Raw genomic sequence first — 25,136 nt, 5'->3', positions numbered from 1 at the left:
ACAATGAAAGATTCTCAGAAGAGAAAAATTAAAACAGAAAGGACAATGATCAAATGCTAATAGCTTCAGAAATAAAGAAATAAAGCAGACTTAGGTCTAATTTATATAACCTTTGATCCTTTCTGTTCTCCCACTAGCGTCTCCTTTGGCAATGAGGGTTACTTACAGATAATCTAGGCAGGACCTCCATGGCCCCCATAGGAGCCACACTATTAGCAACTCTATCATTCTCAAAGGACAACAGTTTCGTGATATAAGACGGTGAGACCAGATACAATTTAAGACAGTCAGTTGTTTCCTTTCCTTCTATTGTTTGGCTAAGTATTAGGCACAGTGTGAAATAAGGGAAGTCTGTTAGAGTGTTTCATGACTGTAAGCTTCATATGAACAAAAACCATGTTTTCTCTTAATTAGACAACCAGCACCCTGCTAAGCACAAAATAGGTAATAAACAAATATTTATTTTAAAAAATAATTGATTATAGAATGAATAAAAAATAGATTTTGTGCTAGGATTTGAACAAGAAAAAGTTTATGCTATATTAACCATATTTTAAGGAAATTACATCAAAGATTTCTTATATCTTAGACACACATGCACACAAATATACACACATACATTCATATATATATATATATATAGTGAAAATGTTCAATGCCTAAAAATGAACGTAATCTTACAAGTGCTAAGTGCTCTGAAACTGTAGTATAAGACAAGAATTTTATAATACTAACAAATGCTACCGCTTTGTTCAGATGTGGTCTGAATTAAGAATAGCCTACTCTCTTTAAGGATTTAAAGGAAAAGACAGGCTGTGTAAGTGGCGGAAGTTACAGACAACTGATTACTACTTCTAATCTGAGCATTAACAAAAAAGAGAGCAGAAAATGCAGAGATTTGTATTATATAAACTCAGAGTAACTTTATTCTAGTCACAGAATCTGTAACCAGATTAAAAACATATTTATTAATTTTGTGTTGAGAGAAAAGGTGAAATAATGTGTATAAAACAAAACTTTTTAAAAAATTCCCCTGAATTTTTTTTTCTTGCCCCTCAAAGATATCCATAAATTGAGTGAGAATTGAGCAACTCATAGCAAAATCAAGCAGCATGAAAGAGGAAGAAAGTTCAAGATTTAAGTAATTACTTTCTGATTTGTAATCAACAAATAAACAGGTATGAAGGAATTCAACATGTATTGAGGCTATTTAATTTTAAATTTCTTGAGTTACATAACATATATTTAATTTGGGATTATACAAATATATATGGAACAACATATTTATCTATGATCATATTTTTTATTTTTAAAAGGCAACTGAATTTTGTATTAAGTTTTCTTTTTCTTTTATTTTCATGTTTCTATCCCTCAGTGTTTGGTTTATGTAACCAGTCAGGTACTATATTTCACTTGGTGACAATTAACTAAATCACAAGTAAAACACCTGGAATGAAATTAAAATTTGCCTAAAACTTGTTAATAATATTAAATAACTAACAAAAATCTGGTAAAGATATAGGGGTTAAATTTTTCTACAGTGTAAAGAAATGATTTATGTAATTTGTGAATTACTTATAGGGTGCTAAATGATTACATTTAAGTTATAATAACCCTATAAGGCAAGTATTGTTATGTTCATTCCTCCGTTAAGTATGGTCAGGTTCAAAGAGGCTGCATAATATGCACAAAGACACTTATTTATTAAGTGATTGAAATGGTTTATCTTTGCTCCCATCCAAATCTCATCGTGAATTGTAGTTCTCATAATCCCCACATGTTGTGGGAGGGAATTGGTGGGAGGTAACTGAATCATGGGGGCAGTTACCTCCATGTTGTTCTCATGGTAGTGAGTGAATTCTCACAAGATCTGATGCTTTTATAAGGGGCTTACCCCACCTTCACTCTGCACTTCTTGCTGCTGCAATGTGAAGGACATGCCTGCTTCCTCTTTCACCGTGATTTTAAGTTTCCTGAGGCCTCCCAAGTCCTGTGGAACTGTGAGTCAGTTAAACCTCTTTCTTTTGTAAACTATCCAGCCTTGGTTACGCCCTTATTAGCATCATGAGAATGGACTAATACAGTAAATTGATACTGCAGAGAATGGGGCACTGCTGTAAACATACCCGAAAATGTGGAAGTGACCTGGGTAACAGGCAGATGTTGGAACAGTTTGGAGGGCTCAGAAGAAGACAGCAAGATGTGGGAAGTTTGGAACTTCCTAGAGACTTGTTGAATGGTCTTAACAAAATGCTGATAGTGATATGGACAATAAAGTTCAGGCTAAGGTGGTCTCAGATGGATATGAGGAACTTGTTAAGAACTGGAGCAAAAGTGACTCCTTTAGCTGTGCTTCAGCAGAGACTGGTGGCTTTTTGCCCTTTCCCTAGAGATCCATGGAACTTTGAACTTGAGAGAGATGATTTCGGGTATCTGGCAGAAGAAATTTCTAAGTGGCAAAGCGTTCAAGAAGCAGAGCATAAAAATTTGTAAAATTTGCAGCCTGATGATGCAGTAGAAAAGAAAAACCAATTTTCTGGAGAGAAATTCAAGCTGGCTGCAGAAATTTGCACAAGTAATGAGGAGCCAAATATTAATCACCAAGGCAATGGGGATAATGTCTCCAGGTCATGTCAGAGACCTTGGCAGCAGCCCCTCCCATAACAAGGCACAGGCCTAGGAGGAAAAAATGGTTTTGCAGTCTAGGCCCAGGGTCCCCCTGCTGTGTGCAGCCTAGGGACCTGGTGCCCAGTGTCCCAGCTGTTCCAGCTGTGGCCAAAAGGGGCCAAGGTATAGCTTAGGCCATCACTTTGGAGTGTGCAAGCCCCAAACCTGAGCAACTTCCATGTGGTGTTGAGCCTGCTGGTGCAAAGAAGAATTGAGATTTGGGAATCTCCACCAAGATTACAGAGGATGTACGGAAATGCCTGGATGTCCAGGCAGAAGTTTGCTACAGGGGCAGAGCTCTCATGGAGAACCTCTGCTATGGCAGTGTGGAAAAGAAATGTAGAGTTGGAGACCCCAGAGTCCCCACTGGGGCACTGCCTAGTGGAGCTGTGAGAAGAGGGTCACTGTCCTCTAGACCCCATAATGGTAGTTCCACTAACAGCTTGCACTGCACCTGGAAAAGCCATAGGCACTTAACACTGGCCTGTGAAGGCAGCTGGGATCGGGGCTGTACCCTACAAAGACACAGGGATAGAGCTATCCAAGGCCATGGGAACCCACCTCTTCCATCAGCGTGCCCTGGATGTGAGACACAGAGTCAAAGGAGATCATTTTGGAACTTTAAAGTTTAATGACTGCCCTATTGGTTTTCAGACTTGCATGGCGGCTGTACCCCCTTTGTTTTGGCCAGTGTCTCCCATTTGGAATGGGTGTGTTTATCCAACGCCTTACCCACATTGTATCTAGTAAGTAACTAACTTGCTTTTGATTTTACAGGCTCATAGGTGGAAGGGACTTATCCTATCTCAGATGAGACTGTGGACTTGGACTTTTAAGTTAATGCTGGGATGAATTAAGACTTTGGGGGACTTTTGGAAAGGCATAATAGTGTTTTGAAATGTGAGGATATGAGATTTGGGAAGGGCCAGGGGTGGAATGATATTGCTTGGCTGTGTCTCCACCCAAATCTCATCTTGAATTGTAGTTTCCATAATCCTCATGTATTATGGGAGGGACTTGGTGGGAAGTAATTGAATCATGATGGTGGTTACCTCCATGCTATTCTCATGATAGTGAGTGAGTTCTCAGAAGATCTGATGGTTTTATAAGGGGCTTTCCCCTGCTTCACTATGCACTTCTCCTTGCTGCCACCATGTGAAGAAGAGCAAGCCTGCTTCCCCTTCTGCCATGATTGTAAGTTTCCTGAGGTCTCCTTCACCCTACGTAAATGTGAGTCAATTAAACCTCTTCACTTTATAAATTGTCCAGTGTCCAGTATGTCTTTATAAGCAGCATAAGAATGGACTAATACAGTGATAGAACTGAAATTTGAATCTATGTTTCTTTGATTCTGAACTCTGCTTTTTCTACAACTCAACAAGACAGAACTATTTAAAAACCAATTGATTTCCTTTGGCATATAATAATTTTTTGTAAGTTTTCTGCTTAAGGCTTAAAATCACTGTTGAGTTTTCTTAGATGAGTAAGACAAAACTAATTTTTTAAAATGTGAAATATCTTCCTTTTACATCAACCCACATTAGAAGTGTGGAGGTTAAAAAGGTCAACAGCTTCAAAGATTATCTACTTATATTTTTCCCTCTTCTACTTATTCTACTGCCACTATCATGATGTTTCACAGTTGGATGACTGCTGAGGAAAATTAAGCTGGAAGGATTTAGTGAGCCAAGAAATATGATGGCCAATCAATTGGAAATGGAGGTTCATGTAACTCCATTTATCCTAGAATCCCTCTGCACATTGATGAAGTTTCTGGTTAGTAGAAACAACAAAAAATAGAAAGAGATTGGAGTTCAAAATCAAAGAAGCAGGAATGTTTAGGCAAATATATATATTATATATTTATATGTTATATCATATATGTATATATACATCACACACACACACACACATATATATATATACATAATGCCTCAGTATTTCTGCTTCTTTCTCTTTGAATTATGTGTATGTGTGTGTTGTTGTTGCTTTCCTCAACAGCCATAACTCTTCCTTTTGGAAACAGAAACATAAAATTTATTTAGGAAATTACACTTATCCTCTTATTAGTCATAGGATTTGGGTTTGATCTTATCCCATCTCCAGCTGTAAGAGAGAGCTACGTACAGTTTAACATAATAAATGCATTCCACACCTTGGGCAATGGAGGTTAGTTAAGAATGGGCATGTGATTCAGCAAATGAGATAATAGGAAAAATCAGCTGTGGCTTCTAGAAAAGAAATTCTTTCCTCTATTAGACTTGATATAATACAAAGATATGAGGCTTTAGACTGCAGCAGCCATCTTGATAAAACAGAGGATACTAGCTAGCAAGGAGCACAGAGAAAAACAGAATCGAGATCTACAAAGACCTCTCTGTAATGATCCCATTTAATCATTTGTGTCACACCCAAACTGAAGCAAGATCTATCTCTGATATTTTGAGTTATGAGTTATGTATGCTGATATATATGATCATTTTTTGTTTCAGCCAGTTAGAGTGGTGTTTTATATCACTGGGAATGAAAAGTGTACTACTATAACCACAAAGAGCAGAAGATATTGAAGTATTTTTTACATGTTGGGCACCATTCTAGGTTTTATAATAAAGAGGAGAACTATGGTCCTTTCTCTCATGGTGCTTACAGTTTAATAAAGAAGATAGAGAAGTACACTAACAATTAAATACAATGCCAATGTGATAATTGTATGAAAAGGGTCTTCTCAAGGTGAAACACAAGCAATGTGGACAGGTAAAATTGAGTCTAACCTGCGATTTTTTTTCAGTCTTTTGGAAAAGGTACTTGATCTTTATGACATGAGTAAAAAGAAAATACCAAGTCTTGTATTCCTGTAAGAATCATTTTTTTAATAAGCCATACCTTTTCCACAGATGCAGTGAAAGCTACTTATTTAATTCATTAAAAACACTTCAGTTCTTAGGAAACTTATAAGTGAAGGCTTCCTCTCTTAGTTAATGCATAACATTTTTATAGACCAGTGGTTTTCAATCTTGACTACACAATTTAATCAACTGAAGATTTTCAAAAAATCCTGATGACCAGGTCATGTCCACATACCAATAAAATCAGAATCTCTAAGAATGGATTCTAGGCATCAGCATATTTTTATTAATTCCCCAGGTAATTCCAATGCCAGGAAAAGACTGATGGCAATGTTACATTTAAGTGCTTCTTAAAATTTAATGGGCACACAAATCACCTGAGAACAGTGTTACAATGTAGATTATGCTTGCATAGGTCTGGAATTGGGGTCTGGGAGTCTGTATTTCTAACCGCCTCCTACGTGATGCCAATATTACATTGAGTAACAAGGTTAGAAGCTAGTGCTATCCAATGGAAGTATGATGCAATCATATATGCAATTTTACATTTCCAGTGGCCACATGGAAAGCACAGAAAAACAGGCAAAATTAATTTTACTAATACATTTTATTTAACAAATATATTTAGTTAAATACAATATACAATTTGTATACAATAAATACAAACATATTTGTATTTAACTAAATATATATTTAACTAAATACAAATAAATAAAGGGAGACCATTGTATTTGTATTTAACTAACAGTATTTGTATTTAGTTAAATACAAATACAGTAGTCCCCCCTTATCCAGGGCAGATAAATCCCAAGACCCCCAGTGGATGCCAGAAGCAGAGGATGGTACCAAACCCCATGCGTACTACATGATCTGACAGCCCAGACAGCTACTAAAGGACCAATAGGTAGCGTATACAGCATGAATATGCTAGACAAAGGAATGTTTCATGCCCAGAGCAGGACAGAGTGGTATGGCAGGAGATTCCATTACACTACCCAGAATGACATGCAATTTAAAACTTATGAGTTTTATATTTCTGGAATTTTCCACTGGATGTTTTCAGACCATGGCTGACCACAGGCAACTGAAACCACATACAGTGCAACTGAGCATAAGGAGGACCTACTGTATTATCATTAAAAAAAGCATTCAATATAAAAATTATTAATGAAATAGTTCACATCAATTTTTGTGTAAGACTTCAAATCTGGTGCATATTCTACATTTACAGCACATTTCAAATGGGACCAATCATATATCAGTTGATAATGGCCACATCTGGCTAGTGGGTTACTATATTGGACTACCACAGTTACAGACCATTAGATCCCATCAATGCACATCATGAAAATACCAAACTACCTTGTACCAGTTTTCAAGGAAAATGTAAAAGAATTGACTACTTACCAGTAAATTTCCAATTAAAATGACCATCAGGTAAAAAGGAATACACCAGGATTGGCCTGCAACCTCCATACAGTCCCACAAGGTCTCTACCCACTCTCCACAGAGAATTCGGAACACATTCAGGAAGGAGTGGAAAAAGTCATGCATGTGCCAGCGTGGGAGTTGACAGTCTTTGTCTATGTGGCAGACAAATTCTTCATAATTCTGACCAAACAGCTTCATGCCGAATGCAGCAGAAAAGAAGATGAATGTGAACAACAACAGGACCAAGTCTTTCAGGGCCACCCATGAGTTACTAAGAGACCACATCAAAATCTGGAATGTTGGCCAATACTTTCCCAACTTGAAAATTCTCAGCTAATAGAGCAATGTAAAATCAAGACAAGAAACAAATGACAAAAAACTTGATCAGTGTATATTACAAGGTACAGCGTTATACGCATACACATATATAGCCTTTAGAGTTTTAAGCATTATTAATATTAACTACTGAACATTCATTTTGTGAAAAATTCTTAATACATCTTAAATATTCTATAATTTTGTATACTCAGTCTATACATATCCTCTTCTACTGATGTATTTGCCAATTCCCATTAAGCATTATACTGTTACAATTCCTCTAGCTTTATATTTTATTAACTGTTAGGGCAAGTATGCATTCTTTGTTTTTGCTTTACACAATATATTGAATATTTTTTCACATTTTTTCCATACATTGACATGAAAATGATATTGAAAGTCTTTCAGTATCCAATGGATTCTGACGAAGGTACTATCATGTATTTCCCTTTTAAAATAACACGTCAAAGACCAAACACAACATTCTAGGTTTATTTTGAATAGTCCCCTTCCTTTTACTAGATTTTTAAAAATTTCTATTTATACAGAACAAGATTACCTTAATATTTTTGGTCACTATATCACAGTAAACTTACCGTCGACTAGATCTCATACATCATTTTTATATAGGCTATACCTTCCTGACACTTTCTTTTCAATTTTTTTTGTTTGTTTGACAGAATCTCTCTCTGTCACCCAGACTGAGTGCAGAAGCACAATCATGGCTCACTGCAGCCTCCAACCCCTGGGCCCAAGTGATCCTCCCACCTTAGCCTCCTGAGTAGCTGACACTACAGACATGAACCACCACTATGACTAATTTTTTATTTCTTTTTTAGAAGTGGAGTCTCACTATGTTGCCCAGGCTGGTTCCAAATTCCTGGCCTCACTTCTTGACTTTGTCTAGTGTTCAGCTGTCTTTCTGAACTCGAGAGTGAGATCTTACATTTATCTATGAAAAAAATTAATCATCTTAAATTCAGTCTATTACTAGCCTTTAAAATATTTTGATACTATCTTTTAGCACATTTTCTGCAATTGTCAGTGTTGTTTCATCCACAAATTTGATGACAACATCCTGTATATATTTCTCTTATTCATTAGAAAAGGTTATGGATGAGGATCTAAGATAGGATTCTGAATGAGCTGCCCTCTAGGAAGTAACCATTAGAATAAGATTAAATGGACTTAATTGTTCTTAGTTCTTGCTACATTCCTTCAACCTGTCACCAGAATGTGACCATGTATAACTTATCTAAAGCATATCATTTCAATAAACATTATTCTCATAACATCATTCCCTTGTTTAATTTTCTGAGTCTCACCATTACCTTACCCCATAGACATACACTAATTTTTACCTAATAATTATCATAATAACATTCTGCTGGCCTGACTGGTCTTCCTTTATACCTGACATTTAGAAATACTCACCTTATTTTGGCTTCTTGGTGACATATTAGCAATCTACTTTGGAGACTCCTCGTTTTCTTGCTTTCCAAAATGTACTCAGTTACCCTGACCCTGCTTCCTAAAACTGTATCTCAAATTTGCTGCATATATGGCATTATTTCTTTTAACACTGTGGTCAAATAACAGCATTGGAGACTGCTTACTCTTTCCTTGGCAATAAACTCTTTATATACTAATCAATTCATTGAATACTTCCAGTGTCCCAATGGGACAGGTATTACTGTAGCCCCATTTTATGTCTGCAGACACTGAAATAAACTTTGATCAAATAAAAGTAAGGTATTGGATTCCACTTACCATCCTGAATAATCGAAGAAGAGCCATTCCTGCAATATCTGCTAGACAAAGTTCTATTAAACCATGGAACACGATCATGCTATCAAAAATGTTCCAACCTACTTGAAAATACCCATATGGATGCATTGCAATTATTTTAAGAATCATTTCTGCTGTGAAAATTCCAATGAAAACCTAAATCAAAACCAAATACATGGGTGAGAATATGATTCCAATAGCTGTATCAGAATCTTCACACACAAAATCTGTAACACACACTGTTTACTTGTCACTGTCACATTCTTCACAGCTTCTCTGTCAAGATCTGGTTAGTTGCAGAGTCTGCATTGTAAGAACAGACTCATACATTTTATTTAACAATCTAATGTCAAACACTATATACAGAATCTTTTATTATTTTAATAAAATTCATCCTCGAAGAAAACAAAAGAATATTTCAGGGTGAAGACCTTTCAATTTTGAATAGTTATTTTTGAGGTACAGAGTACATGATACGATATTTAATTTTTCAACCTCTGAAAAAACATAACATGAACCTATGGAAGCTGTCCTTTAAAAAGTGTACTGGCAGAAATCACTAAATTGCTGTTTTGGTACCAAATAAATGTATAATTTGAAACTTCTAGCAGTTTGGCTGTTTTTATTAGTACCAAGCAACTAAACAACAACAACGGTGAAAGAAAATACATTTAAACAATATACATTTGCTTGAATGTGACTTATTTTTAAACTCACTGGAATATGTTTTGTCTTTTGCATTGTATGTGAAAAAGGACCAGTGAATCTCAAAAATACCAGGCTAAAATGGTAAGTTCCAATCCTGGGCAAAGATACATGGTTAGAACAGAGAGGGCCAACTGCTCTTTTAATCAGAATTAAGAATTCAGGAGTCAGGTGCCTGTTATTTCACTTCTGCCCTTCTCTGATCTATGAGCTAATGGTACCAAGAGACTGTATATTTGGGAAGGGAGAGGCAATAAATAATTTCCATGTAATGTAACTGCCAAGCATCTGGCTAGGAATCCCAAATTTAAACTGGGGAATTTTAAATTCCAGCTGTAAAACTATTCAATGATAAGAACATTTACAAAGCAGGGGTTGGAGGGATAAAGCATAAACACAATGCTTTGTTCAATAATTATGCATATTGCAACATATTGGAGTTACAGAATAAAATAATGGGAATAATGATGAACCAAGAAAAGTTCAATGATAACTAAGAAACTACAAATGAAAATAATGTACAATGAGAGTCTTACCAGGTTTCCAATGTCGAGAAGATTGTTAGTTTGTTTACTCATCGGATAATGCTCCAAGGCCAGAAAACATACGTTTAAAATTATGCATATGATAAGGAAAAGATCAGTAAATGGTGCCCTTATAATCCTATGGACAAACTCTTTCAATTTTAACCAAGAGGGAGAACAATTCCAGATCAAGAAAGTTTTAGCAAACTTATACCAATATAATGGGCATGTCTTCTTGGATTTTTCAAGTTCTGAAATGAAAGAATACAAAAGTTAAGCATTCTGGCCGGGTGCAGTGGCTCATGCCTGTAATCCCAGCACGTTGGGAAGCCAATGTGGGCGAATCACTTAAGGTCAGGAGTTCGAGACCAGCCTGGCCAATATAGTGAAACCTTGTCTCTACAAATACAAAAAATAGCTGGGTGTGGTAGTGGGTGCCTGTAACACCAGCTACTCGGGAGGCTGAGGGAGGAGAATTGCCTGAACCCGGGAGGCAGAGGGTGCAGTGAGCTGAGATTGTGCCACTGCACTCCAGCCTGGGCAACAGAGTGAGACTCTGCCAAAAGAAAGAAAGAAAAAAGGAAGGAAGGAAGGGAGGGAGGGAGGGAAGGAGGGAGGGAGAGAGGGAGGGAGGAAGGTTAAACATTCGCAAATTGTTTTAAGTTCTAACGAACTAATAGGGAGATTTGAAGATAGAATTCTGATACGGAATTCAAAAACAGAAATACTCTATCCTAATAAAAAACTGAATGAAGGGAAACCCTCTCTTGGGCAACCCACTTTCTCAGCACGAGGAAGCTTTCTCTCTCTCCTTTCTTTTTTGTCTGTTAAACTTTCTGCTCCTCAACCCACTTCACATGTGTGTCCATGTTGCTAATCATCTCTGTGTGAGACAACTAACCACAGCCTTGCATCCCCAGGATGAAGCCGACTTGATCATGGTGGATAAGCTTTTTGACGTGCTGCTGGATTCGAGAAAAACAAGCGATGGGAAAAGGATTCCCTATTTAATAAATGGTGCTGGGAAAACTGGCTAGCCATATGCAGAAAACAGAAACTGGACCTCATCCTTCCACCATATACAAAAACTAACTCAAGATGGATTAAAGACTTAAATATGAAACCTAAAACCATAAAAACCCTAGAAGAAAACCTAGGCAATACCATTCAGAACATAGGCATGGGCAAAGCCTTCATGACTAAAACACCAAAAGCAATGGCAACAAAAGCCAAAATTGACAAATGGGATCGAATTAAATCAAAGAGCTTCTGCACAGCAAAAGAAACTATCATCAGAGTGAACAGACAACCTACAGAACGGGAGAAAAATTTTTGCAATCTATCCATCTGGCAAAGGTCTAATATCCAGAATCTTCAAGGAACTTAAATAAATTTACAAGAAAAAACTCCATCAAAAAGTGGGCGAAGGATATGAACAGATACTTCTCAAAAGAAGACATTTATGTGGCCAACAAACATATGAAAAAAAGCTCATCATCAGTAGTCATTATAGAAATGCAAATCAAAACCACAATGAGACACCATTTCATGCCAGTTAGAATTGCGCTCATTAAAAAGTCAGGAAACAACAGATGCTGGCAAGGATGTGGAGAAATAAGAACGCTTTTACGCTGCTGGTGGGAATGTAAATTAGCTCAACCATTGTGGGAGACAGTGTGGCGATTCCTCAAGGATCTAGAACCAGAAATACCATTTGACCCAGCAGTCTCATTACTGGGTATATATCCAAGGGATTATGAATCATTCTACCATAAAGACACATGCACATGTATGTTCATTGCAGCGCCATTCACAATAGCAAAGACTTGGAACCAACCGAAATACCCATCAATGATGGACTAGATAAATAAAATGTGGCACATATACACTGTGGAACACTATGCAGCCATAAAAAAGAATGAGTTTATGTCCTTTGCAGGGACATGGATGAAGCTGGAAACCATCATTCTCAGCAAACTAACACAGGAACAGGAACCAAACACCACATGTCCTCACTGATGGGTGGGAGTTAGTTGAACAATGAGAACACATGGACACAGGGAGGCGGGCATCACACGCAGGTGCCTGTCAGTGGGTAGGGGACAAGGGGAGGGAGAACATTGGGAAAAGTGCCTAATGCATGCGAAGCTTAAGACCTGGATGATGGGTTGATGGATGCAGCAGATCACGATGGCACATGTATGCCTATGTAGCAAACCTGCACGTCCTGCACATGTATCCCAGAACTTAAAGTTTAATTTAAAAAAAATCTGTGTGTGAAAATAAAAAAGTGGAATGAATTGAATTTCCTCTATTGTGTTCATGCTTGGCTTAGTTAGACAAAAGAAAATGAAGCGAACTATGTATTAGAAGAAAAATGTAGGGACATCTCTCAAGAAAGCAAATATGGAACATAGTTGAGAACATTGTGACTTACAATGTCTAGATTTACATGCTTTACTAATTAATGCCTTTTGATATTGTCCATGATGAATAATTATTGGTTACACATAAAAATACAGAGATAAATCTAGAAGGGACATTGAGATGTTAATGTTATATACCACAATCTCTATACTTAGTCACAAGTTAATATGTCAATATGTTTTTAATGTTAAACAAAGAAAATTATTTGGTACTCTTTGGTCACTCTTTCCAATGTTTAAAACACCATGATTCTAAAATGTTTATACATGGTTTATCCTAATATTCTCAAATATTTCTTAAATTTTTGTTATTACCATCTAAGATTCTGAAGAAATTGCTGAATTTCTTTAGAAGTGAATTTTATGAGTAGTACCTTCAATAGTGAGTGTCCAATTATTTAGTACTTTACCTTCCTTATGTCTGAGAGTAGCATCTTCTAATACATCCAATGATGTGTCTGTGGAAATTGGTGACCTTTTCTTCATTTCTATTTGTATGGTCTTGGCCTGAAAAGGAATTTGATGGTTTAATACTGGTTTCCTCTCTTTGCAGGTCCAAGACTATAAGAAGGTGCACAGCCTTGCTAAAAACACCACTTATTCTCCCGGAGCCTTTTCTTTTTATTAAATTGATACATAATCATTGTACATATTTGAGGGGTATATGTGGTATTTTCATACATGCATACAATGTGTAATGATCAAGTCAGGTTAACTGGAATACATATCATCTGAAACATTTTTCTTTGTATTGATAACATTTCAATTCCTCTCCTACAGCTATTTTGAACTATATAATAAATTATTAACTAGAGTCACTGTACTATACTATTGAACACTAGATCTTATTCCTTCTATTTAACCATATTTTTTATGGCCATTAGCTAACCTCTCTTCATACTCCCTCATACATACCCTTTGCAGCCTCTGGTAACCACCAATAAACTATCTACTTTTATGAGATCCACATTTGTAGCCTCCCACATATGACTGAAAACATGTGAAGTTGGTCTTTCTGTGCCTGGCTTATTTCACTTAACATAACCTCAAGTTCCACCCATGTTGCTGCAAATGACAAGACTTTATTCTTTTTAATGGCTGAATAATATTCCATTGTGTATATACTACATTTTCTTTATTCATGTGTCCATTGATAGACACTTAAGTTTATTCATAGGCCGGGCGCGGTGGCTCACGCTTGTAATCCTAGCACTTTGGGAGGCCGAGGTGGGCGGATCACGAGGTCAGGAGATCGAGACCACGGTGAAACCCCGTCTCTACTAAAAATACAAAAAATTAGCCGGGCGTGGTGGCGGGCGCCTGTAGTCCCAGCTACTCGGAGAGGCTGAGGCAGGAGAATGGCGTGAACCCGGGAGGCGGAGCTTGCAGTGAGCCGAGATTGCGCCACTGCACTCCAGCCTGGGTGACAGAGCGAGACTCTGTCTAAAAAAAAAAAAAAAAAGTTTATTCATGTCTTGGCTATTGTGAATAATACTGCAATAAACATGGGAGTACAGATATTTCTTCAACACGCTGACTTTCTTTCTTTCGAGTACATGCCGTGCAGTGGGATCCCTGGATGATATGGTAGCTCTATTTTTAGTTTTTTGAGGAACCTTCATACTGTTTCCATAGTGGCTGTACTAACTTACAATCCCACTAATAGTGTTCCAGAAGAATTTTTGGGGTCTATCACTTGCCAATCTTTAGGCAGTTATTAAACTGATTTAGGAGTTCTTAAAATTAAATAAAAGTTTACACTGTAAGGTCTAAGGTCAAATACAAAAGGAGCAAAGACCAGGAAGTGATTGTGGTATGATCCATATTTGACAAGTAATTCAATATATAGTTTAGGATTATTGCAAAATATCCAATCAGGAAACATACTACTAAGTAATAACAGAGTATTTTTCTAACATCTTAAATTTTGTTAGGATAATGTTAACTTTATAATTTTGTAAATGCTCTTGATGAAATAAAAAATTATTTGGCATTGCAATAATAAGTCTTGAAGAATAACAAGTAATGGAATGGATTTATAAGGGTTGTCTTAGATAGACCATGTATGATATTAAATGAGTAGGACAGGCATAATTCCGTAAGAGAATTACTTATTTCTGTTTATCATGTCTCTTGAATAATGATTTTAAGAGATCTTCTGCTTTACTGATCTTGCATTGGTAAGACAGTTAAAACTCCCAGGCTTTGTTGCAGATTTTACAAGTTCTATGCATTCATAACTCTGAGGAGTGTGGACATAGATGTTTCCAGTGATCATATGTAAAACAGTATTTGAATTTAAATTTTAGGTGCTGGAGAGGATGTGGAGAAATAGGAACACTTTTACACTGTTGGTGGGACTGTAAACTAGTTCAACCATTGTGGAAGTCAGTGTGGCGATTCCTCAGGGATCTAGAACTAGAAATACCATTTGACCCAGCCATCCCATTACTGGGTATATACCCAAAGGACTATAAATCATGCTGCTATAAAGACACATGCACACGTATGTTCATTGCGGCACTATTCACAATAGCAAAGACTTGGAACCAACCCAAATGTCCAACAACAATAGACTGGATTAAGAAAATGTGGCACATATACACCATGGAATACTATGCAGCCATAAAAAATGATGAGTTTATGTCCTCTGTAGGGACATGGATGAAACTGGAAAACATCATTCTCAGTAAACTATCGCAAGGACAAAAAACCAAACACTGCATGTTCTCACTCATAGGTGGGAATTGAACAATGAGAACTCATGGACACAGGAAGGGGAACATCACACTCCGGGGACTGTTGTGGAGTAGGGGGATGGGGGAGGGACAGCATTAGGAGATATACCTAATGCTAAATGACGAGTTAAAGGGTGCAGGAAATCAACATGGCACATGGATACATATGTAACAAACCTGCACATTGTGCACATGTACCCTAAAACCTAAAGTATAATAATAATAAAAAAAAGAACCAGACAATGGATGGATGATATTACACTATAGTGATCCCTGTTTTTACATTTGACACAAGCAAAGGATGATAATATCTGTATATTTGTTAACTTGAGGTAAAGACTGCTCTTGAATAGAGTTAACTGACATAGGGGCTGCCACTGTCCCAGCACTGAGGGAGTTAATGGTTGAGGCTTGCCAATACCCAACCCAACATTCTGGTTGGCAAGTTCTGCTGTGGTATATCTTAAATGGCATAATAGACGCCATGGAAATCGTTATATTATTTCACTATCAGTCAAGACCCCTGTAATTTCATAAATACTAGAGCTAGAGGAGGATAAAGCCAATTATACTGCACACTCTGTTTCCTCAGACCAATGACAGACTCTGCAGGTCTACAGAGCTCCAGTCCCTCTTTTTTTTTTTCCAGTGGGTAAAGTACATGAACAGACACTTCCCAAAAGGCGGTATACTATGGTCAACACATACATGATAAAATGCTCAACCTCAGTAATCATTAGAGAAATGAAAGTCAAAACGAAATAAGAAATCATCTCCCACCAGTAAGGACTATTACTAAAAAGACCAAAAAAAAAAAAAAACAGATGTTGGTGGAGTAATTGGAATGCTTGTACACTGCTGGTGGGAATGTAAGTTCAGCCACTGTGGAAAGCAGTTTGGAGATTTCTCAAATAACTTAAAACACAGTTACCATTAGAGCCAGCAGCCCCAATACTGAGTATATACCCAAAGGAATATCAATCATTCTACCAAAAAGACACATTCACTTGTATGTTCATTACAGCACTATTCACAACAGCAATGACATGGGATCAATCCAGATGCCCATCAACAGTAGACTAAATAAAGAAAATGTATTACCCTGGAATACTATACCACTCTAAAAAAAGAACAAAATCATGTCTTTTGCAGTTTGATGAACATGGATGTGGCTGGAGGCCATTATCCTAAGCCAGTTAATGCAGGAACAGAAAACCAAATACTGTATGTTCTCACTTATAAGTGACAGCTAAACTTTGTGTACACATGGACATTAAGATGAGAACAATAGACATCGGGCACTGGGGACTAATAGAGGGGGAAGGCTCGCGGGTGGGCAAGGGTTGAAGGACTACCTATCAGACACTATGCTCACTACCTGGGTGATGGGAACATTCTTACACCAAACTTCAGTGACATGCAATTTGTCCATGTAACACCTGCACATGTACCCTCGAATCTAAAATAAAAGTTGAGAAAAAAAAGAAATTAAAAAAAAAAAGTAATCTAAAAGTTCAGGATGTAGACGGGTGTGGTGGCTCACGCCTGTAATCCTAGCACTTTGGGAGGCCGAGGCGGGCAGATCACGAGGTCAGGAGATCGAGGCCATCCTGGCCAACATGGTGAAATCTCGTCTCTACTAAAAATACAAAAATTAGCTGGATGAGTTAGGGCGCGCCTACAGCACCAGCTACTCGGGAGGCTGAGGCAGAAGAGTCGCTTGAACCCGGGAGCCAGAGGTTGCAGTGAGACCAGATGGTGCCACTGCACTCCAGCCTGGCAACAGAGTGAGACTCTGTCTCAAAAAAGTTCAGGAAGTAAGGGTTAGATTTTTTGTTTGTTTGTTTAAACTATGCTTATTCTAGAAACTATTTTTAGCTGAACTACAAGATTACATAAAATGTAAGTTATAATTTATGCAATTCCAAATTTTCATGAGATTAAAAACCAATAGAAGTAATTTTTTGTTACTAAGATCTGACGGGGATTTCTTATATGTGTATCTCATAAAGATGATACTGTGTGACACAGAGAATAATATCCTTGAATATATCCTTAATGGAGAGGAATTAATTACTCTTCATAGAGCTGTTTGAGATAGGGACAATGTTTCTTGGAATCACATTAAGAAGCAATTCAGTAAAGATAACTGTCCAGGGTGGGGTAATGGGGAATAAAGTACATGGTAATAATATTGTCGTTGATATAGTCAGTGCTCAATTCTCTACTAATTTGGCTTCAACTATGGATAGATTTTAGAATATGAAATGAATAAACCTCAGGTCTGTCTAGTAATATATCTACCTTGATTGAGCTTCTTATAAATATTGAATAAATGCCCACATATTGGTCAAATACTAAGGATATAGCTATTTTACAGTGAAAATTGAGAGGATTGTTACTCAACATCCTTCCTCTATGGATATTTAAGAGCTAATAAGGGCATATGCCTGAACTTTTGACAATCCAATATTAAAATTAAACTGGAAAAGGGGGCTAGGATTCTTTTTCTCAAAACTGGTTTAAGTATTTTTTGGAGGGGAGATAGTAATAAGGAAGAACTTAGTCACATGTCTCACATTTATCTGAATACCTGACAAGTTTGTCATGGACTCAGGGTTACTCTTTCCTGCAGCCATGCTGGTCTTTTTAATTCTCTGACTCACCTTGCCAACTCCATCTATTTAGCCTGGACACATTCTTCACATCTCAGCTCAAGTGTCAGTTTCTCACAGAAACCTTTTTCAAATCAGAGAATCCTTTACAAAAGGCCCTCAAAGGACTATGTCTCTTTGCTTCACTCCACTTGCCCCAGTTTCCTTTAATTTATTAAAGCAGAGAATAATGTGAACCACCAAGTAAGCAATATCCAGCCTCAACAATTACTAATGTTCTATTCTTCCTTTTTCATTTATTCTTCACTCTACTTATTTTCTGAAATATTTATTTTAAATAAATTTCAGAGATAATACACTTTTCAGATAAAATATTAAAAATATAAATCACAACACCATTATCACAATTAGCAAAATTAGTAATTCCTTAATATTAACCCATACTCAAATTATACCCAATTCATTACTCAAAAACATCAATTCAGTTGATTTGTTCTAATCAAAATACAAACAAGGTCCAAACATTTTATTTACTTGGAAGTTTTATCAATTATCTTGTAATTTTAATTTATTTTTTCCAACATGATTTATTTTTTAAAGATTCTGGGTTGCTTATACTTTAGACTTTTTCACATTCTTTATTTGGCAGATTGTATCATTTCAGTGTAATTTAATGTATTCCTCTCTTATAGTCTCAGAAAAAAAAGCAATTGGATCAAGACGCTTATTAGACTTAACTCAAATTTTGGGAAGAATATATTGTGTCTGGTATTTTGTGTTTTCAATTCCATAACAGCTAGAAATACATAATTTATTGTCCTTCAGATACAATTTAGTGTTTATGATAATTTGATAGTCTATCTATCCATTAGACAATTAGCTTCATGAAGATAGACACTCTATTTGGATTTATTAAAACTCTATATCCAGTGCTTTGTACAATTGTCAATCATGTGTTAATTAGATGAATTATGACTATCATTTTAAATGTGGCAAATATCTTTTTAAAATATTTGTATTTCTACAATTTTATATACATGATTATCTTCCTGAGATTTTGCCAGTAGTTGACAATTCATTAGAAAGTTTCACCTGCAAGGAATGATACTGTTTCAGCACTGAGCCTCCAGAACCAGGAAGTGAAGTGGTAAATGATGGATTCTATTCCTCAGTGTTGTGAAATCAAATATCAGTGAGTATAGATCTCTGCAGCTGGAACTCCTCAATGAGGATTAAACTTGAGAATTCATGATGGTACTTATCATATGTCTGGTGCATATTTGACACTCAATAAACATTTTATGTGACTGCTATTGTCATTTTTATTGTTATTTTAATTATCCCTAAATATAGTCAAAGACAAGAATTTTATGTTGCTGGGTGTTTCTCTGTTGGAACAGCCATGCTTCTTGTGTTTGCCTTGTTGTGTTATCTATAATTAGCGACTGATTATTTATGAACTTTATTAACATGAATTAAATTTTATAGTGTAATAACAAACATTTTAATATCTTGTTTAATATTATGGCTAGTTCTACATTTCCCACTTTGGAGACTGAACCTCAATTTTCTTACATGAAATACTGAGATAATTCCAGTACCTCAAAGGGTTGTCACAGTAGAAAGGCAACAGTATATGTAAAAATTTAGCATAGAGTCTGAAACATAGTAAATAAGCAATAAATGTTGCATGATATTAATGTTATTATATTGTTATGAGATAATTCACTTCTAAAATGTGAGTTTATTCAATCTGACTTTTTCCATAAAAATCAAGTGTTCTTAATATAGATTGCTGAGTGCAATAGTTTGTGTAAAAGCTATCTTCAACATGATGCATAATGTCAATATGTCATAATAATTTTATTAATAGTCTTCATAACATTTTTTTCAGTTGCTTAGTATAGTGTAAGCACTGCTTAGTGCTTTACATGCATTTATTTCATTTGGACCTCACTACAACCCATAAGACAGGTTCTTTGTATACATTTTACAGATAAAATAGCTGAAGTTTAGAAAAGCTAACAAACTTGGCAAACATCATTCATCTATTAAGTAGCTAAATTAGGCTGAAATCCATATTTATCTGACTGCAGAGCTGTGCTTTTAGCCAATATGACCAACAGCTTTCCTATAAGGTGAGGATATGAAGCACCTAAGCAATATCCTGGCAATTCCAGCATCGGAACTGACATCTGACTGGTTTGCAAGCAGATCAGTGACCTGTAGAGCCCTCACTTTGTTCCATTTTACATTATTTTTTCTAATTTTTGTATTTATAAATAAAAGAGGAAAATTCTTGTACAAATAGTGTATACTCTTACTTCCTAGAAAATTCTTCAGATAAAATGTTCTAGGAATCTTCCAGGAAAAGAAATGGGTTATAATTAAAAATTTTAATAAAAATCAGAAAATGGGATCCAGAGCTGAAAAATGAGTGGAAATATTGTAAAATTGGGAAATATCCAAGTTCTTCATAAGCAGAGTTAATAAAACATTTCATCTGGGATCAGAGAAGTATTGTTACATTCTTGGATACAATTGAGTGCAGCCATAAGCCCTTAAGATTGTGAAATGCCACTTCAGAACAAATTACACATTCAACGTATCATTCAAACCCTAATCACTCAATCTGAAGGACCCCGGACTCATTTCTTAGAAACAGAAAGCTTTTGAAATTTGTTTTTCTGTGGCTTACTCATATATAATGGGAATACTCAATAGCCTTTTTTATACATGTTTTCTTCACACAGTCCACAATTGCTTCTTGTTCAATGGTATGCATGTTACGGACACAAGTAGCTATCGAGTCATTCAGTATGATCTTACGTCATGTTGTTCAGATTCCACTTTTTGGTACAATAGCTTTCTAAAGCTTCTTGACTGGTGATGACTTAATAAAAGGGTTGTATACAGGGGAGTTAACATTTCCCTCTTTGACTTAGTAGGGACCTTTGGCATTAATGTACCTTACTATATATTCCACTTCGTGGCAGAGTGTATCTTGGCCCTTTACTTTTCCCCTTGTCTTTTTATCTCTTTATAGAGAGGGTTCTGGGTATGGCTCCTCTCTATTTTTTGTTCTCTGGCTCAGTATAGACCTTTTTCCCATTTATCAGAAAGGTAGTTCAAAGAAGAGATGTGAGATTGCCAGGTCCTGCAGAATATTAGAAAGCTACTTCTGTTTGCTTTCTACCATCTGGTCCTTTCTTTAAGCACACTTATGGCACAGTTTAGATTTTTAAAGACAATTTTCCAAAACTTCCTTAATGCTACTTCTGTCAATACTTGCAAATTAATAGACCAAAGTTTTTGCTATGAGGCTAAAGAATCTGAAAAATATATTAAAGCACAACACTAAGGTAATTGAAAATTACAGTAAAATATTGTTAGGCTTTATTAATCTGGATTTAATTATTTCAGGAATAAAATAATTCCCTGTACTATGATACATAGTGCATTTCCTTTGGAAAGAACTAGAAAGCCAATAAAGTAATTTTATTTCTGTCTACAACTTCAATAGTGTAATTTTATCCATCCTTTTAGTACTTTCTAATTTCGAAATTATGGAAGGTTCTGTCACTTTTGCATTAACACTAGACATTTTTCAAAGTTGTAGCAAAAGCAAGCTCTCTTATTGAAATATTTTTTGATCTTCTGATTATGTACCACACACAGATATAAGCATCTATTAGAAGGCAATGTACTCCAAGACCTTAAAAAGACACCTCTAGCATTGTGATTTTAAGAAGTACTAGAAAAAAAAAAATTAAACCCTGTCATTTGCAGCAACATGGATGCAGCTGGAGGCCATTATCCTAAGTGAATGAACACAGGAACAGAAAACTAAATACTGCATGTTCTCACTTACTAACTGGGGGGGCTCAGCACTGGGCACACATGGACCTAATAATGGGAACAACAGACCTTGGGGACTACTAGAGGGGGAAGAGAAGGGGAAGGGCAACGGCTGAAAAACTGCTTGTTGGGTGCCAAACGCTACCTGGGTGACAGGATCATTTGTACCCCAAGCCTCACTGTCACTCAATATACCCACATAACAAACCTGCACATGTAGCCCCTGAATCTAAAAGTTGAAATTTTGAGATATGTTCCATCAACACCTAGTTTACTGAGTGTTTTTAGTATGAAGGGCTGTTGAATTTTATCGAAGGCCTTTTCTGCATCTATTGAGATTATCATGTGGTTTTTGTCATTGGTTCTGTTTATGTGATGGATTACATTTATTGTTTTACTTATTTTGAACCAGCCTTGCATCCCAGATATGAAGCTGACTTGATCATGGTGGATAAGCTTTTTAAAGTGCTGCTGATTTGGTTTGCCAGTATTGTTAGACTACATAAAGAAAATGTGGCACATATACACCATGAAATACTATGCAGCCATGAAAAAGAATGAGTTCATGTACTTTGCAGGGATATGGATGAAGCTGGAAACCATCATTCTTAGCAAACTAACACACATAAAAAAGACCAAACATCACATGTTCTCACTCATAATTGGAAGTTGAACAATGAGAGCACATGGGCACAGGGAGGGGAACATCACACATCAGTACCTGTCGGGGGTGGGGGCAAGGGGAGCGATAGCATTAGGAGAAACATCTAATGTAGATGACAGGTTGATGGGTGTGGCAAACCACCATGGCACATGTATACCTATGCAACAAACCTGCACGTTCTAGACATAGATCCGGAACTGGACATATATTCGGTATAAAAATAATAAAAAGATACTATAATAAAGCAACTATTTAAAATTCCAAAAAGTATTGAAATTATAAAAAATTTAAAAATTCAAAACTGCATAGAAAAATAAAGAACACTACCATTACTGAGGAAAAGAACTAAAACCCAAACAAAAAAATATCGTTAAGTGTGGTAGATTATTTGCAAAAATGGCCACAAATTTCCTTCTTTTTATTTATACCCTCCTTAGGAAATCCCTTTCCACCTTAACTCTAACCTTGGCCATGTTACTTGCTTTACCCACTGGACAATAACAAATGTGACACAAGCAGAGCCTTAAAGCACTTGGCATTGGTGCTTGCTCCCCTGCTGTTTTTTGGAATCTGTGACCACCATGGGACCAGCAATGAACTGTCTTAACAGAGCCTAAGCCATAGAATCATGAGCAAATAAATGGTTGTTGTTTCAAGATTAAAAAAATATATATATATACCTCATCTGTTTCATTTCCTTCTTGAAGTTCTTTTCCAGTCTGTTGAAATTTTGGTTCAATCTTCTTAGATATTTCACCAACTCTCTGCTTTTCTTCTTCATAGGCCATGGCAAGTATGCCTAAGAACAAACTTGCCATATAAAAGGAAAACAAAAAACTTACCACAACAAAAAATATCATGTAGACCTTCCCAGAAGCATAAAGTATCTAAGGAAAGGTAGAAAGTAAGGCAAAAGAGTAAAATGTTATTTATCTTCCAGGATTCTCCTATTTTAAGATAAAAGGCAAAATTTTGTTAGGAAAATAATATAGTCATAAATGGAATGTAATCATAAGACCGTTTAAGCACTGGCTCCACCTGAAGAAATAAATGAAAACCTTTTGAACTTGAGACATGCATGTAAGGCATAAAATATATGCTGTAAAACCAAGGGGAAATTAGTAATTTAATTAACTTAGGGTAAGTATTTGATTTTTATGTTTTCACTGATAGAGAAAGTACATTTGAAATAATTGTCATCTCTCAATATAGAAACTGGACAGCCTCAACATGGAAAGTTATTTTCTTTGCAGAAGAATCTTTAAATACATGAAGTTTAATGAAGTCAGAGAATGTTTGGAGATTTTTTTTTCTGATTATTACTTTATGGAAAAATCACGGCAAAGTAAAAAATTAGTCTTTACAAGGAATGAAGAGCAGGGCTATTTCTTTGCCTGTCAAAGTATCTGCTTTGGTGAAGAACCTTTAGACAAGCTACATGGGGAAGTCAAATTATCCATTTACATGAAGGCATTGCAGTGGATGACATTTATAGATAACAAAATACAACATTTTAGATTGCCAAACACAGCACTGACTAGCTTTTTATTTCATAATAATTGCCTAAGACAGATCAGAAAATTAAAAGATTTAAAAAATTATAAGTAGAACATTACAAATATAAAATATTATCCATTGATTTAACCTCATTGATCAAAAGTACATGAACAAAATTTAAGAAAACAAATGAGAAATTAACAGAAAAGTATTATCTACAGAAAATATTGTGTAGATGTAACAATCAAGAATGTTTACAGATTAATAGAAAGTTCAAACATTCAATAAGAAATAATTTCTTATTTGTCTTTAAAAGTATTTTTAATAAGCCCTGTTATCACAGTGAGTAACCTATTTAGGATTGGTTAAATATTTTACCACTAAAGTGTCTGTTATTTATTGTAGTGCATTCAGCAGTCAGGGATCGGTATTATAAAGTACACTGCAAATCCCAGTTCTACTAAAAATACAAAAAAATTAGCTGGATGTGGTGGCATTTGCCTGTAGTCCCAGCTACTCAGGAGACTGAGGTAGGAGGATCACCTGAGCCCAGGGTGGCTGAGGCTGCTGTGAGCCATGATCACATCACTGAACTCCAGCCTGGGTGACAGAGCGACCATGTCTCAAAAAAAAAAAAAAAGAAAGAAAAAAGTACCCTTCAGGCCATGCACATCAGTAAATAGAGTTGGTTCCAAGTATTCATGGGTTCCATATCTGTGGATTCAACCAACTATGCGTCAAAACTATACATATTAAAATTTTATCTATATTGAACATATAGACTTTTTATCTTGTCATTATGAACAACACAGTGTAACAACTATACAGTCTCATACCACATAATAACATTTAGGTCAATGACCAGCAGCATATACAACAGTGATCTCAAAAGATTCCAAAGGAGCTGTTCTATACAGGCATATCAATTTTTTGGTTTTTTATACCATGTTTTTACTGTATCTTTTATATGCCTACCTATACAAATACTTAGCACAGTGCTCCAATTGCCTGCAGTATTCAGTATAGTTACATGGTGTACAGGTTTGCTGCCTAGGATCA

At 36.0% G+C, this 25,136-nt stretch overlaps 1 protein-coding gene across 1 annotated transcript in view; it reads right to left on the bottom strand.

Annotated features, from left to right (window-relative positions):
• SCN7A (sodium voltage-gated channel alpha subunit 7) overlaps positions 1-25,136 on the bottom strand; it is a 74,804-nt gene that overhangs the window by 30,121 nt on the left and 19,547 nt on the right. Inside the window, exons 9-13 of the mRNA XM_032755492.2 lie at positions 23,261-23,467; positions 13,116-13,212; positions 10,292-10,530; positions 9,033-9,206; positions 6,921-7,277 (exon numbers count right to left, since the gene is read on the bottom strand). Coding sequence (XP_032611383.1) covers positions 6,921-7,277; positions 9,033-9,206; positions 10,292-10,530; positions 13,116-13,212; positions 23,261-23,467 — 1,074 coding nt within the window. The remainder of the gene's footprint in view (positions 1-6,920; positions 7,278-9,032; positions 9,207-10,291; positions 10,531-13,115; positions 13,213-23,260; positions 23,468-25,136) is intronic.

Source organism: Hylobates moloch, unplaced genomic scaffold, assembly GCF_009828535.3.
Source record: "Hylobates moloch isolate HMO894 unplaced genomic scaffold, HMol_V3 SCAFFOLD_1, whole genome shotgun sequence".
NCBI classification, from domain to species: Eukaryota; Metazoa; Chordata; class Mammalia; order Primates; family Hylobatidae; genus Hylobates; species Hylobates moloch.
The sequence above is the reverse complement of the archived record's forward strand: the minus strand, read 5'-3'. Positions and strand labels throughout refer to the sequence as shown.